At 36.0% G+C, this 16,494-nt stretch overlaps 2 protein-coding genes across 2 annotated transcripts in view; one reads left to right on the top strand and one right to left on the bottom strand.

Moving 5' to 3' along the window:
- The window catches only part of LOC128555113 (target of rapamycin complex subunit lst8-like), a 494,046-nt gene that overhangs the window by 249,708 nt on the left and 227,844 nt on the right, over nucleotides 1–16,494 (bottom strand). The gene's annotated exons all lie outside the window — the stretch shown is intronic.
- Nucleotides 580–12,685, top strand: LOC128555115 (uncharacterized). Its single transcript, XM_053536573.1, has 5 exons — nucleotides 580–706; nucleotides 3,709–3,936; nucleotides 9,962–10,055; nucleotides 11,422–11,599; nucleotides 12,502–12,685. Exons 2-5 carry the CDS (start codon nucleotides 3,863–3,865, stop codon nucleotides 12,591–12,593), a joined length of 438 nt encoding a protein of 145 aa, XP_053392548.1. The 5' UTR covers nucleotides 580–706; nucleotides 3,709–3,862; the 3' UTR covers nucleotides 12,594–12,685.

Below are 16,494 nucleotides of genomic sequence, written 5' to 3'. Positions count from 1 at the left end.
AAAGATTTATTCATGAAAATTAATTTGGTTTATAAAAATGGTGAGCAATAAATTTCTGCATATCATCACTAACTGCAGATGTGGGAACAATTAACTAAAAGGTCATGGTAGTGCTCAGCAGTAGTCTGGTTAACTTGAATCTCATATTTATCAGAAGTTTAAGAATGGTATGTTTCAGAAATTCTGGCAGATGCAAATGTAAGCTTGATGGCAATATTTTCATATAACTGCTTGAAATGCGTATATACCACTATCAGCATTCAGCTTCTCGTGAACTGTCAAATGTCATATAGGCCTCACACAGTTGAAAATAGTGAAAAAAGTAATCAGTTGACAGGTATTTTTGTCTAGCTCTGCAAGTAATACTTGAAACTGAGTACTGAATGCATGTGGCCATTTGGCTCTATCATTTCCCCTAACATTTTCAGGCCACTTGGAAAAATGGTTAATTTGGGCTGAAATGTCCTGTATTTTTGCGGGCTGAAATTATCTTGCAGGTGGCTTGTGGATTTAAAAATCTATGCTTTGTATGAAATTTACTATGTATTTTATTTCTTCTTCAAGTAAGATGTAAACAGGTATCTTTTTATTTTCAGGTCTGCATCTTGTAAGATATCAGAAGCCGCCTGACTGGGCCACATCGCTCGGAAGTCCGAAATACTAGAAAAAAACGGCATCTGCTACCTTAAGATATCTGTCAATTTTTGTAAGTACTTTTTCATGCTTTCTTTTCTGAAGATAGATGCAGTAAGAAATATGTGTGTAAAATGGGGCCAAATCCACAATATTATAGACATTGTTTGGACATGTGCAATTTGCAAGAAGAACAAAGCATTGTTTAAATATTGGTAAGATTTTATTTGTCATAGATCATTTTCTTAGAATCAGGTGCCAGACAGTCCATGGAGATGCATGTCTTGATCCTTAAGACATCTGTCAATTTTTGTAAGTACTATTTCATGCTTTCTTTTGTGTTATTCAAGCTCTCCAGGATGTGTTATTTAAACATCCGAGCTGAATGGATTCATAACATAGACAGATGTTGTTTGATATGGTAGAAGTTAAGGGGAGGTAACTCTGATTTTACCAGGTAAGTAAATCTTAATTCTGTTTGTAGTGTAGGGTTTTCTTAAAATTTCCAATGGGAAACACATTTCTTTTGTAGTTTATATCAGGAAGGTCTAATACGGGGAGTAGAAACTCCATATAAATCAATACATTTATCTGTATTATGCTGTCGTCCATACCTGTAAATATCGACCAGTCGTTAGCAATCGATATTTTGTTTTCGCCACTATCGATTAGCATATTACCTCATGTTAATCATGGAGCTATAACACTTATTGTTCAAAGGGTTTACCAGTCACATGTTAAGTGGCGATAATTAGATGATCAGAGATTGATCTAAAGGGATTCTGAAGCAAAAACAGCATGCGACTGCATGTGGTGATATGCTTAATTATTATGAATTAACTTGAGCTCACTTCCCTGAAGAAATATTTTACCACGTAACTTCAAACCTTTATCAAAGGGCCGATTTTTGTTGGATTTGAATAAAAAAAATGGAAAATAACAGAAAGCTGACACTTTTCTTAATCTTGTAGAGCCATAATTATAATTATTGTTTATAATGTCAGATTTCTACATACAGAAACAAACTCTTCTTGAACGTAGGGAATGTTTCAAACGAAATTGTTGTTTAAACTACAAAAATTAGTTCAATAAATTTAATCTTAAAACTGATGTGTGAAAAATACAATGTATTTAAATTAAAATAACAATATTTTTTTTAAAAGGCCGACAAGGAAGTTACATTTAGTATTCCGAACTTTTAGATAAAACTGCAGAAAATCATCTAGGTTTAACACGCATTTAAATGGTGAAGAACAGAGCAATATCATAAACAAATATTTTCAGGCAACAGTTTACAGTTTTGACTTGCTATTTTCATTAAAATATGTCCTAATTTTTTTGTTCTAAATACTCTGAATCAACAAGGCAAATATCATGTAAAAACGACATCTTTCTCTCTGGGTAAGACAAGTCTAGATTTAGCCATTTTCACAGGGCGAAAAGTAACATTAATGTAGATATTTTCCATTTAAAAACAGATGCAGGCAATAATTTCATGGCAGAACTTTTGTTTTCAACTAAAAATTCAACAATTGTTTTCCCAGATTTTCACTGAAAGGACGAGTTAAACTGTAAGACGTAAGTGTTTGAGTAATAGCAGAATAACCTACAGCATACGCTTCGATTGGACGACAGCATAAGATAAGATAAATGCCGGTTTCCAGTCTCCGTATCAGTTGTTCCAGTTTATATCAAATTTAAAGGAAGAATGACTATTTAAAGGAAATATAAGTGCAACTTTTTTGGCATTTTGTAAATACATGGCTGTTTCACAAGGCTCAGAACTAGATTTTGTGGTGATATTTCTTTCGAAGATATTTCTCGAGTGGCAGGTATGATTTTAGTTCTTACAAATTTCTATTGTGGCTTTATCGGTGTCAGGACTTGATGACAGAAGAAAAGTGTAGGGAGTGGATACATCTTGGGTGCATTCAAGGTCCTGGAGTGAGGTAACATTTGCAGATATTTGTTTTTAATTAAGAGAAGATATGGTTTCTCGGAGATGTACTGGGAGATTGCTCGAATTCATTAAAATAGGTAAGTTTTGCAACAAAAACAACGACAAAGTGCATTGTAAAGTATTTATTTAAAGCTATTTTATACTTATTGTATGTAAGGTAATATGAAAAAGTACTTGTAAACAGGGGCGGCTTTTTCTGAGCTTGCGGACTTGAAGTACTGTTAGTCTTGGGTAAGTAAGCTGTGCTGCTTTTAATTCCATTCCTCAAGTATGCAGGGCTGTGCACAATGCTAATACAGTACATTTATGGCCATCATGTAATAGTAGGTAAGTCTTTTTTTAATGTCAGAAAGATAGATGCAGTAAGAAATATGTGTGTAAAATGGGGCCAAATCCACAATATTATAGACATTGTTTGGACATGTGCAATTTGCAAGAAGAACAAAGCATTGTTTAAATATTGGTAAGATTTTATTTGTCTTAGATCATTTTCTTAGAATCAGGTGCCAGACAGTCCATGGAGATGCATGTCTTTGTCCTTAAGGTAGCAGTTGGTAGTTTCCAGCCACAGATTCGAATTGGCCAGGGTCAAAATCTGTCATTAGAGATAAAACCTTGAAGTGAAGGCTGTTTTGATGTTTGAAATATTTGTTGATGTGAGTTTGTGATTAACAAGTTTAAGAATGGTATGTTTCAGAAATTCTGGCAGATGCAAATGTAAGCTTGATGGCAATATTTTCATATAACTGCTTGAAATGCGTATATACCACTATCAGCATTCAGCTTCTCGTGAACTGTCAAATAACATATAGGCCTCGCACAGTTGAAAACAGTGAAAAAAGTAATCGGTTGACAGGTATTTTTGTCTAGCTCTGCAAGTAATACTTGAAACTGAGTACAGAATGCAAGTGGCCATTTGGCTCTATCATTTCCCCTAACATTTCAAGGCCAGTTGGAGATATGGCTAATTTGGGCTGAAATGTCATGTATTTTCGCGGGCTGAAATTATCTTTCAGGTGGCTTGTGGATTTAAAAATCTATGCTTTGTGTGAATTTTACTATGTATTTTATTTCTTCTTCAAGTAAGATGTAAACAGGTATCTTTTTATTTTCAGGTCTGCATCTTGTAAGATATCAGAAGCCGTCTGACTGGGCCACATCGCTCGGAAGTCCGAAATACTAGAAAAAACCGGCATCTGCTACCTGAGCATGCTCAGTTCCTAGAGGATTATGGGAAATCACCATGGAGATACACCATGCATACCCTAGATGCCATCTTGGATCAGTTCATATGTAAAAAATGGGGATCACTGCTTGTTCCAGGATTTGACATTTTTCAGCAGGTAAATGAACATTGCATAAAATGACACAATTTCAATAAAATTGGGTAACCTCAGCAAAAAACAGTTGCATCACTTCTTTATATGCTCTGAGGGTCCTTACACTGTGAAAGCACATATTTTCAGTATTTCGCGTATTTGAAATTTTAGTGTGTTCGCGAGGTTTAATATTTGCGAAATTGTAAAAATAGTATCCTACTTGAATTTGAATTATACTAATGGTGAATATTTACGCGAGGATGAATTTTTCTCGAGATGTAAGGCCTCGCAAATATAGCGAAATTTAAACCCTCACGAAAATTTCTGCTTTTACAGTACACTCCAAATGGATGAAATGGACTTATGCCTCTTTAAGCAATGATTTTCTTGGTCATGTGTTTGAAGAAGGATTATTATGTTTTAGATCGAATTGTTTACAATGGTGGCATTAAATAAGTTCTGCATGTTTGATAAACCTGAAGTGATGGCGTAACATAATTCCTCTGGAAAACATAGAACAAGGAAATTCATTGATGCAAGCATCAAAGACGCTGCCAAGTGTTGTGTCTGAAGTACATTTATTGCAATATGAGAAATCACCTAATCATTACTTTATTAGTCTGACTGGCTACAAGTACATAAAACAATATATGTTATAAACTGTTTAAAACATGAAGAATAAGCATGATAGAAAAGTTTTAGCATGCAATACAAATCATCTACCTGCATCGACATTAATTAACATTGCGAGTAGGTGGTCTCTTTACAGACAAAATTAAAGTAATTATTTCACTAACTAAGGTCAGCACCTGTGAAAAGTTCTTATAACAGGAGCGTGTGTATGAAGTTTCACAGAAATGCTGTTTGTTGGAAAATGAGGAAATGTTGAAAGATAATTAGTTCAAAGTTGTGGTTCACAGAAACCATTATTTTTATTATCATGTAATGTAATGAGTGTTTTCTATTTACTGATGAAGTTTCATGGACCTTGGTCACCTACATGATAGATTTCAGAATGCATATTATACACAGCATTTTACTGTTTCCGTTGCCAAAACAACCAAAAATTTTGTCCAAGAAAAGAATGATATAACATGAATATTCTCTATATTGCCCCTATTCACAAAGCATGAATCTTTCTTATATACTTTTGGAATATCATGGAATTCATTTTTTTTTTCGGACGAAAGAAAAACTTGAAGTCCTCGTTGAACCGTAAGGTTACTAGGAATATGTCAGTGTCTAGGTCCAAAGTGTAGAAAATATTTCAATGTAAATGTTTGTTTTTTTGTCAGGAATGGACAGATACAAAAACTATCTATTAAAGTAAAAAAAAAAAAAAAAAAAAAAAAAAAAAGAAGCAAGTAACAAGATTTATTTTATGCTTTTCAATGAAATACTGAAATCTATCGGTGAAATAAAATTGATATTTCCACTGTTTCAAAACAGTGAAAATATCATTTTTATTTTTCACTGGTACGGAACTACACTTGAATGCGAAAGAATATGAATTATAAATAATGGAAAATTTCATGAAAAATATACTTCAGTAAAGACATAGATATACATTAATATTTACAGGATCATGAAGATATACGTTCCATCATTAAACAATCTAAAAGAAGTCTTGAAACGTCATAGGACTATTTGACAGTTATACACTATAGATATCGTGACGTCATGAAATTATGACGTCATGATGCGATGCACGTGACGTCATGAAATTATGACGTCATGATGCGATGCACGTGACGCTGCGCGGGTAAAATTGACATAATTTGTTTAAAACCATTGAAAATACATAAAATAAAAAGAAAATTTGTTTGTTTCAATGTAAGATTGAAATATATTTCACTCGTGAACACAATAATTTACATTTTCACGAGTGGCGTAGCCACTCGTGAAAATATTTAATTATAGTGTTCACTCGGTGAAATATATTTCGATCTTACACTGAAACAAACAAATATCCTCTATATAATACAACCAGAGCAACTGACTAGTCATATAAGATCAATGAACATATAAATTCAACAAGGAATTCTATTTTAAAGTCACTGATGCTTTGATAAGTTATGGTCCCGTGGCTTTTGATATTTCTATCTAACCACATTTAAAGAAGTATTAACTTGTCACTGACAAATTCAGCCAAATGCTCTTTAGCCTATTGCACACCTTAGTTGACAGTGTATATCTGTAAACAATGAGTATAGGCCTATGACACATAAGCAAAAAACAAAAACAAACAAACAAACAAAAAACAAATAGAAGTAGGAATTTGCAAAAGTGTGCGCATTCTGAAATTACATCACTGTACCTATCAACAAAGAAATAAGACAAAAGGTTAAAAATAAGTTAACAGCGGCACTTCCTTCGTTCATTTCAACATATCTATGCTTATTGATTCCTTTATTTAGTTTGTAAATATGTTTTTTCAAGGAATTTTTATGCAGGCAAATTTATAATTTTCCGTATTTTTATTTTTTTTAATATTCTCTTCGAAGTTTACTGCAAGGTTATTGTAAAATACATAACGCTCCCTTGTCCAGGCAATTCACGCGTTGTAATATGGTATATCTGCGGTGTGTTCTATTTATAGAAAATGAGATAGGTAAGTAGGTCATGCTAAGAATAGAAATAGAAAACTTGACTTACAGAGTAACCTCCCTTATCAAGAAATTGGATCAACATTTTGACGAAATTGTAAATGAAAAAAATATGTTCTTCCCTACAAATAAGGAGAGGAAAGACAGATAGCATTGTTTTAAATCACATAATAAGTTGCATTACATACATTTTTTATGGTTTCTTTTTGCCATTTTTTTGTTTATTCACTAAAATGTATTGTGCAATATCGTTGATCCTTTTACAAACTGTTCACTGTGTTCAGTTTATCACTCCGAAACTATTCATTTCCATCTTTACAGGGTCCGAAATAAAAGTGTATCCCATATACTTGACGCCGCCTTCTGGGCGTCGTCGAACAAAGCCTGGTCCTGGCATATGGAAACAAAATTCATCCCATGAATTTATGGCAACTGATGTGATAATCTATAAAAATAGCAATTTTACTAACTATCCAAAGATGTTGACACACAATAACATTCCGAATAATGTCTCACAATCAACCTGTGTTTATCAGTATTTATCATAAACAAATATCTCAGACACATGAACCATTACATTTTATTTTACTGTGTAATAGACTACCTGTTTATTTATGACTTTGAGAAGTTTCATTAAAATCTACTGACAGTCTAGAATTATTTTATATATATGAAAATGTCATCGAAAATTGTGATTTTCTCATAGACTCCCTGTATAAAGACATTTTTGTGCCCCACCATGAGTGGTGGGAGCATATAGATTTGCTCTTGTCCGTCCGTCCATCCTTCCTTCTGTCCGTTTTTCCGTCAGTCCTTCCGAGAATGTTGTGTCGCACCTAGTATCAAAAGTATTTGACGTAGAGTAGCAGAACTTTACAGGAATGTTGGTCAGCATGTGTAGTTGTGCACCTGGGGTTTCGCATCCGGATTCATTCAGTCATGTAGGAGTTATGGCCCCTGACTTTGTAAAAATTGGTCGTTTTAGTGTTGTGTCGCACCTAGCTCCAAAAGTATTTGGCGTAGAGTCACAGAACTTTACAGGAATGTTGGTCAGCATGTGTAGTTGTGCACCTGGGGTTTCGCATCCGGATTTATTCTGTCGTGCAGGAGTTATGGCCCCTGACTTAGTAAAAAATTGGTCATTTTGATGTTGTGTCACGCGTAGCTCCAAAAGTATTTGACCTAGAGTTGCCAAAGTTTACAGGATGTTGGTCAGCATGTGCAGTTGTGCACCTGGAGTTTCGCGTCTGGATTCATTCATTCGTGTATTCATTCATTATGGCCCCTGACTTATTTTGTTTTTAGCTCATATTGTGACCGCTTGATATCCGTCGTCCGTAATGCATCGTGCGTCTTCCGTCAACAATTTCTTAAAAAATCTTCTTGAAAACCACTGGGCAGAATTACACCAATCTGCACAGAATGATCCTTGGGTGGCCCCCTTTCAAAATTGTTCAAAGAATTGAATTCCATGCAGAACTCTGGTTGCCATGGCAACCGAAATGAAAAACTTTAAAAATCTTCTTCTCGAAAACCAGAAGCCCTAGAGCTTAGATATTTGGTGTGAGGCATTGCCTAGTAGACCTCTATCAGATTTATTCAAATCATGACCCCGGGGTCAAAATTGACCCCGCCCCAGGGGTCACTTGATTTTACATAAAAAAATCTTAAAAAATCTTCTTCTCAAAAACCAGAAGCCCTAGAGCTTAGATATTTGACATGTTGCATTGCCTAGTGGACCTCTACTAAAGTTGTTCAAATCATGACCCCGGGGTCAAAATTGACCCCGCCCAAGGGGTCACTTGATTTTACATATAGGAAAATCTTCAAAATTTTTTAAAAAATAGATCAGAAGGCCTAGAGCTTAGATATTTGACATGTAGCATTGCCTAGTGGACTCTACAAAATTTGTTCAAACCATGACCACCGGGGTCAAAATTGACCCCGCTTCAGGGGTCACTTGATTTTACATAGCAAAATCTTCAAAAATTTTCTAAAAATAAACCGGAAAGCCTAGGGCTTAGATATTTGACATGTAGCATTGCGTAGTGGACCTCTACAAAATTGTTCAAATCATGACCCCCCCGGGTTCAAGATTGACCCCGCCCCAGGGGTCACTTGATTTTACATAGGAAAATCTTCAAATTTTTTCTAGAAATAAACCAGAAGGCCTAGAGCTTAGATATTTGACATGTAGCATTGCGTAGTGGACCTCTACAAAAGTTATTCAAATTATGACCCCCGGGATCAAGATTGACCCCGCCCCAGGGGTCACTTGATTTTACATAGGAATATCTTCAAAAAATTTCTAAAAATAAACCAGAAGCCCTAGAGCTCAGATATTTGACATGTTGCATTGCCTAGTGGACCTCTACTAAATTTGTTCAAATCATGACCCCCAGGGTCAAATTGACCCCACCCCATAAGGTTACTTAATTGTAGATAGAAAAATCTTCAAAATTTTCTAAAAATAAACCAGAAGGCTTAATATCTTAGATATTTGACAAGTACCATTGCCTAGTGGACCTCTACAAAATTTGTTCAAATCTTGACACCCACAGGGTGAAATTGACCCAGCCCCAGGGGTCACTTGATTGTACATAGGGAAATCTTCATAAATCTGCTAAAAATAAACCAGAAGGCCTAGATATTTGATATGTAACATTGCCTAGTAGACTTCTACAAACTTTGTTCAAATCATGACCCCGGGGTAAAAATGGCCCCGCCCCAGAGGTTACTTGATTGTACATCGGAAAATCTTCCAAAAAATTTCTAAAAATCATCAGTTTGACATTTGAAACATGTAGCTCATACTACTTAGGTGACCGATCCAGGTTCATCTTGACCCTCTTGTTTAAGTTTTTTCATTCCACAGATTTACTCAAAAAAAAAAAAAAAAGTTTGTGAAACATGTATGTTAAAATGTACTTGACCTAGAATCATAAAACATTAGAGGATTGTTTTATAGCCTGTGAAGTCTTCTCTTTAGGATTTTACTCAGCTAGGCCAGAGTTATGGCTAACTAAGTAAAAAATACACATATTAAGGTTCTTAAAAGTTTGTGTTGCAAACATCTTAAAAATTATTTAACCTGAGTCATAAAACCATATTACAGTGGCAGGAGTGGGGGCACCTGTGTCCTATGGACACACATCTAGTTTAAGTTCTCATTTTATTCAAATCAGTCAAGCAGAAAATCAAGCAATCGAAACTCTTCTAATCGCCACATTTCTTAGTATATCCTGAAGTTTTGAAAATAAACTGTTACTGATTTATAAAATTCTATATTGTAGATAAAAATTGTCAAATTAAAACATGCAGAACTGCCTTTATCTACTCTTTACTCAAATAATCATTTGACTGCACTTGTGTAAAATTCACAAGTTTGATTTATTATATGATTTAATGACTTTCTCTGTGATCTAACTTACTGTCATTTACAGAGTTCACCACTGCTGCCATGCTGAGTTCAGTGAGAGGCAGAACTACAGAAACTGTAGACTTCTTCTGGATGAGTTTAAAGAATCTGTGTTTCAGGTAATACATTGTTGCAGTAGTATTTATTACTACTGTTACCCTTACCATGCGCTAGACACAATTGATTCTGCCTTTGCAACCAGTGTAGATTATGATCAGCTTGCATATCCTTGCAGTCTGATCAAGATATGCACTGTTCGCAAATCATAATCTGCACTGTTCACTATTCAGCCAGTATCTTTTTGGTAAACACCCCTTTTAACAGTTAATGGTACTCTCCAAATCGGAAGATGGGACAAGTTCATTTAAGCAATGTAGCAAGGTAAGGGTTAAACCATTTCCATTGGTCTGAACACAGTCACATGTTTAATGATAAAACGCCGTTTTGACTCATGGGTTGAGCCAAAGACATGTATTGACCTCCAGATGTGATGTCATGACATTCTGATGTCGTAACAATATCATGTCATGCACAATGTACTGGAAAAAATGACCAGCCACTGTAAATGTTTGCATTTAAAAATTGCCTTTAAGTACGTTCAATATGAGGATTTATTTACCTCACTAACAGGCAATAATTATGCAATAAAATCTGTGTTAAGTATTCATCCAAAGAGCAAACACATTCTACAGAGACAGAGATATTTTCTTGCCAGTTAGGTAAAGTTCTTAATCAAAAAACCTTTACAGAGCTGACCTGTTTACAGCAAACATGTTTTAGCCATCCTTGTGGTGTTTGTTGTATGGAGAATGAACTGTATTATACTGTCAAACCTATATAGAGCTGCCAGTCAAGAGAGTAATACTTACTGGCTGCTCAAGGCAAGTTGAAATAGAACAAAGTTTTGGGAAGTTAGCTAACTGGATCCATAAAGCAGCTGCCTGCTTAATACAGATGGCCACATGTTCAACTGTACAACAGCTTTTTGTTTGGGAAAACTTCTCATATCAAACATGGTTATTATTGACTTATATTTAAGTACAGGAAATTAATAATAGTAACGATGAAACATCTGTATTTTGTATTACACTTAAACATTTTAAAATGGTTTAACCACTGTGTATAACATCTCTAAAAGTAGTCTGCAAGTGGTGTTTATTCACAGGTTGAAACTCAGTTGGAAACAAGTCCAGTAGTTTGTAGAGGCAGGTGATTTCTTTTACAGGTGGTTTCTGCTCACAGGTGGTCCTTTTTCACAGGTGGTTATCAACATAGGTTTGACTGTAAATGAAGGAAAGATGTTCATGGTTTTGACAGAACCTCTGGAGTTGTACAGAAAAGTTTATCCACGTATTTGCCTTCTGGCAAAGCATATGAGTTCATTAGGTCCTTCAATTTTCTTAAAGGCAAACTATGTTGCTCCTGTATAGAGAAACTCAATGTTTTCAATTATATGAAGTGTTGTTTCTTTGTTTCTAAAAATAGTTCAACCATGAGAAGAGTGTACGAGTGTTGGAATGTATCGGTGATAGTGATTGGCTGGAAAGGACGACCTATCGTATCATACAATACATGCTAACCTCAACCCCTAGTGTTCATAAAGTCACACGGTTACTGAAGATCCTTGACAGCGAAAGTATAACTTTGGTGTTTAAACATGTAGGTAAGTGATGCCTTTATCAAATTTTATCATGTAGCAATTTTGCTGACTAGTTCCTCCACAGTAGAGACAAATTGCAGAATCCTGATAAAATGCAAGTTGAACTTTTCCTAATAACAGCTAGTTCTTTTAAATACATTATTTCTTTTATATCCAATGATAATTATTAAATTTATAAGAAACAGTGTAAGGTATAACATAGTTTTTTGTGCTTTACCTTACTTTGTGGATAAAAAGACCACTCATCTATATTGGCTACACCTTAGTGTTTAAATGCCCAAGTCGTGAAAGAGCGGGGTGTATCATGTGAACACCCATGGCGGATGAGCGGCATTCTGCATCCAAAAGCATGTCCACTCTCCAAGTCATACGTTTTTCATCCAATCTTCACCAGACTTGCTGACAATGTTTGTGGGCATAATATCTCGGCCTGTTTTGATAACTAGCTAAATTGCCTCAGGCACTCTTGGATTATGGCCCTTGAATTACTAAAAAAACTGCGAATTTAGTCTTGTCTGCCCTCTGTCGAACAGTTTCCATCCGATTTTCACCAAACTTGGTGACAATGTTTGTGGGCATATCTTGGCCAAGTTCAAAAACCATTCAAATCACCCTAGGCACTCTTGGATTATGGCCCTTGAATTACTCGAAATCTGCGAAATTAGCCAGTCAAACTCTTTTTTTGGAGTTAAAAAAGGCGTAAAACATCAACATTATTACCTTTATGATACATAACTCAGTATTTAGATGGGCCTATTTTGTGACAGTCTGGCATTAAAGGGCATGGGTGTAAGTTACTTGTATTATTGTTAAGGCTGCAGTATATCTGGTAAATACAATGTAGATTCAGATTTTCAGTAAACTGAGTAAAATAACTCACACATTCGTCTATTTATGCTTTGCAGATCCAGATTTCCGTAGACAGAGCCAGATGTTACAGTGTATAGAGGAGGGAGAGATATGGCGGGTGAATTTCTCAGCTCTGCTCACATCGTAATCACAACAATATGAGAAGGAGTGTTTGGAGAAGCACGAAAGTTTGCCAAAATTACAGGAATTTGTACTCATCATGTCACCATACGTCAGGTGTGTCTAGGTGTCTTTGATGGCTTTGTTAGTGTAATTTCCATGATGTTGCTTAAAGACACTGACCTCCAAATCGTACAACAACAAAATGAAAATTTTAGATATCAGAAAAGTATTGCTCTATTTCTTAAAAAGGCTTTCAAACTTAATTACCAACAGATAATATGTTGTGGAAATATATAAGACTTTACCATTTTTTAATCCCCCGCCACAAGTGGTGGAGGGTTATAGAATTGGTCTCCATCAGTCCTTCCGTAACACTTACATGTCCGCTTCGTAGCTCCTAAACCCCTTGAAGGATTTTCATGAAACTTGGGTCAAATGATCACCTCATCAAGACAATGTGCAGAACCCATGAGTCAGCCATGTCGGTTCAAGGTCAAGGTCACAACTCAAGGTCAAAGATTTGAGCCTTCCATTTCGTGTCCGCTCTATCTCTTAAACCCCTTGAAGGATAATCATGAAACTTGAATCAAATGATCACCTCATCAAGACGATGTGCAGAACCCATGAGTCAGCCATGTCGGCTCAAGGTCAAAGGTTTGAGCCTGCCATTTCTTGTCCGCTCTGTATCTCTTAAACCTCTTGAATGATAATCATGAAACTTGGATTAAATGATCACCTCACCAAGACGATGTGCAGAACTCATGAGTCAGCCATGTCGGGTCAAGGTCACAACTCAAGGTCAAAGGTTTGAGCCTTCCATTTTGTGTCCGTTCTGTATCTCCTAAACCCCTTGAAGGATTTTCATCAAACTTGGGTCAAATGATCACGTCATCAAGACAATGCGCAGAATTATTGAGTCAGCCATGTCGGCTCAAGGTCAAGGTCACAAGAGTCAAAGGTTTGAGCCTTCCATTTTGTGTCCATTCTGTATCTCCTAAACCCCTTGAAGGATTTACATTAAACTTGGATCAAATGATCACCTCATCAAGAACTCATGAGACAGCCATGTCAACTCAAGGTCAAAGGTTTGAGCTCTATATCTCCTAAACCCCTTTTAGGATTTTCATGAAACTTTGGTCAAATGATCACCTCATCTAGAAGATGTGAAGAATTCATGGGTCAGCCATGTCAGTTCAAGGTCAAGGTCACAGCTCAAGGTCAAAGGTTTACCTTTTCACTATCCATACCAGTGGCGGGGGATTTAGCTGTCTTTCAGACTGCCTTGTTCCATTCAAATTTAAAAATGTTTTGAATGGGATACTGGAAGTAAATATTGTCTTTTACTATAAAGCATCATATAGTACATATTCCTCTGTGGTGTGTTGGTCAAGAACACAGGAAAAGTGTTATTGTCATGGCAGCCTGGGTTCAATTTCTGACATAGGCATGTTTTTGTACCCCCCGACAACAGAGTTGTAAGGGGGGGTATACTGGTTTCAGGTTGTCTGTCTGTCTGGCCGTCTGTCCGTAGACGCAATCTTGTGCGCACCATCTCTCCTTATCCCCTTGACAGAATTTAATGAAACTTCACGCAAGTGATCAGTACCAACAGTAGTTGTGCATGGGGCATGTTAGGTTCTTTTAGAAAAAGATTTGCAGAGTTATGGGACTTTGTTTTTTTGTTACTATACTATATACATAGACACAATCTTGTGCGCACCATCTCTCCTCATCCCCTTGACACAATTTAATGAAACTTCACACAAGTGATCAGTACCAACAGTAGTTGTGCATGGGGCATGTTAGGTTCTTTTAGAAAAAAAAATTTGCAGAGTTATGGGACTTTGTTTTTTTGTTACTATACTATATACATAGACACAATCTTGTGCGCACCATCTCTCCTCATCCCCTTGACACAATTTAATGAAACTTCACACAAGTGATCAGTAACAACAGTAGTTGTGCATGGGGCATGTTAGGCTCTTTCAGCGACAAAAATTGCAGAGTTATGGGACTTTGTTTCTTGTTAACATACTATGTACATACAGTCTGCATATGCAATCTTGTGCGTGCCTAATCTACCAAACCCTTACACACAATTAATGAAACTTCACACAAGTGATCAGTACCAACCCTAGTTGTGCATGGTGCATGTTACATTCTTTTAGATAAATATTCTGCATAGTTATGGGACTTTGTTTTTTGTTACTATACTGTATACATACAGTCTATATACATACAGTCCACATAATTATGCAATCTTGTGTGCGTCAAATTACAATGTACTGTGTCAGTGCATGCGGGGGGTACATTCATCACCTTTAGTGATAGCTCTAGTTTTTCTTGATTTGGCATTTTTAAAACAGTTTAGACACAAAAGCTCATGTTCTAATGTTCATAATATGATCAAACTTCTATTTTAAAGAAAGATCACTTTTAGCAAAATTTTGGAGGTCAGTGCCTCTAGAGGCTCTTTTATAATGTGGCTGCCATAATTTTTATGAACATAAAGTTCATTAATTTTTCATTTAATTGTACCTAACATAATTGTTTTGTCATTACCTCATATAATCAGAGCCATAAAGGGAGGTAATGTAGATCAATAGATTCAATAGACATTCTACTAGTTAATACTAATTGTACAAAATATTTAAACTTTTGACAAAAATATAACTTGGCATTAATGTTCACCATAATGAGATGACATGTCATGCGCAAGCCCAGACCCTTATCTCCTAGGTCAAGGTCACACTGAGGACAAAGGTTAAAACAGGGTATGTTTCATGATCGATTCATAACTCTGCCTTTCATGCAGGGATTTTGAAATAACTTGGCATAAGTGTTCACCATAATGAGACAATATGTCATGCGCAAGACCCAGACCCCTAGCTTTGTAGTCAAGGTGACAGAGGTCAAAAGTTAACATGGTCTTTTTCATGTCTGGTCCATAATTCTACCATCTATGAAAGGATTTTGAAGTAACTTAGCTTAGATGTTAACCATAATGAGATGATGTGTCAAGCGAAGAAACAGATCCCTATCTCCCAGGTCAAGGTCAGACTTAGAAGTCAAAGGTTAACAGGGTCTGTTTCGTATGTGGTTCATAAATCTGAATTTGTCAAGGGATTTTGAAATTATTTGGCATAAATGTTCCCCATAATGAGATGATGTGTTATGCGCAAGATTCAGACACAAAGCTCTTTAAGGTCAAGGTCACACTTAGAGGTTAAAAGGTTAACATTGTCTGTTTCATGTCCGGTCCATACCTCTGCCATCGATGAAGGGATTTTAAAATTACTTGGCATAAATGCTTTGGGGCATTTGTCACTAATAGTGACAGCTCTTGTTTGTTTGGATTTAGATTCATTGATTTATGCAATGACTGAGTCCATTACTGCCCCACAAATATTAATGATTTCATTGTGTTTAGAGGTGATATTCACCAGTTATAGCACTGCAGCTTGTATACATTTTATAATGATTTGTTCATATTGATGTATAAAATATTTTCTTTAGCTGAAACAAGAGAAGGAAAGACTGAGCAGTACAGATCTCAGGCAGTCAAGACACGCCAGGTTCAAGTTTTATAGAGACTGTACCATCAAGTTTAGAAAACATGACATTCCTCCAGAGAAAATTGCTGACTTCTTCAAGGTAAGTGATATTCTTTTTATGCCCCCGAAGGGAGGCATATTAGTTTTCAACTGTCCATCCATGTGTTAGTCCGTCACAATGTTAACTTTTTGCATGAAGGCACTTTACTCGCGAAGCACTGCACCAAGGACCTTCAGACTTCACATGCTGATAGTACTTATTAAGTACACGACTCCTACTGACTTTTGGGTCACCAGGTCAAAGGTCAAGGCGCTGTGGTGGAATTTGTCACCATTAGTGACAGCTCTTGTTGGATATTGCATTATCATATA

Source organism: Mercenaria mercenaria, chromosome 2 (genome assembly GCF_021730395.1).
Source record: "Mercenaria mercenaria strain notata chromosome 2, MADL_Memer_1, whole genome shotgun sequence".
Lineage (NCBI taxonomy): Eukaryota > Metazoa > Mollusca > Bivalvia > Venerida > Veneridae > Mercenaria > Mercenaria mercenaria.
The sequence above is the reverse complement of the archived record's forward strand: the minus strand, read 5'-3'. Positions and strand labels throughout refer to the sequence as shown.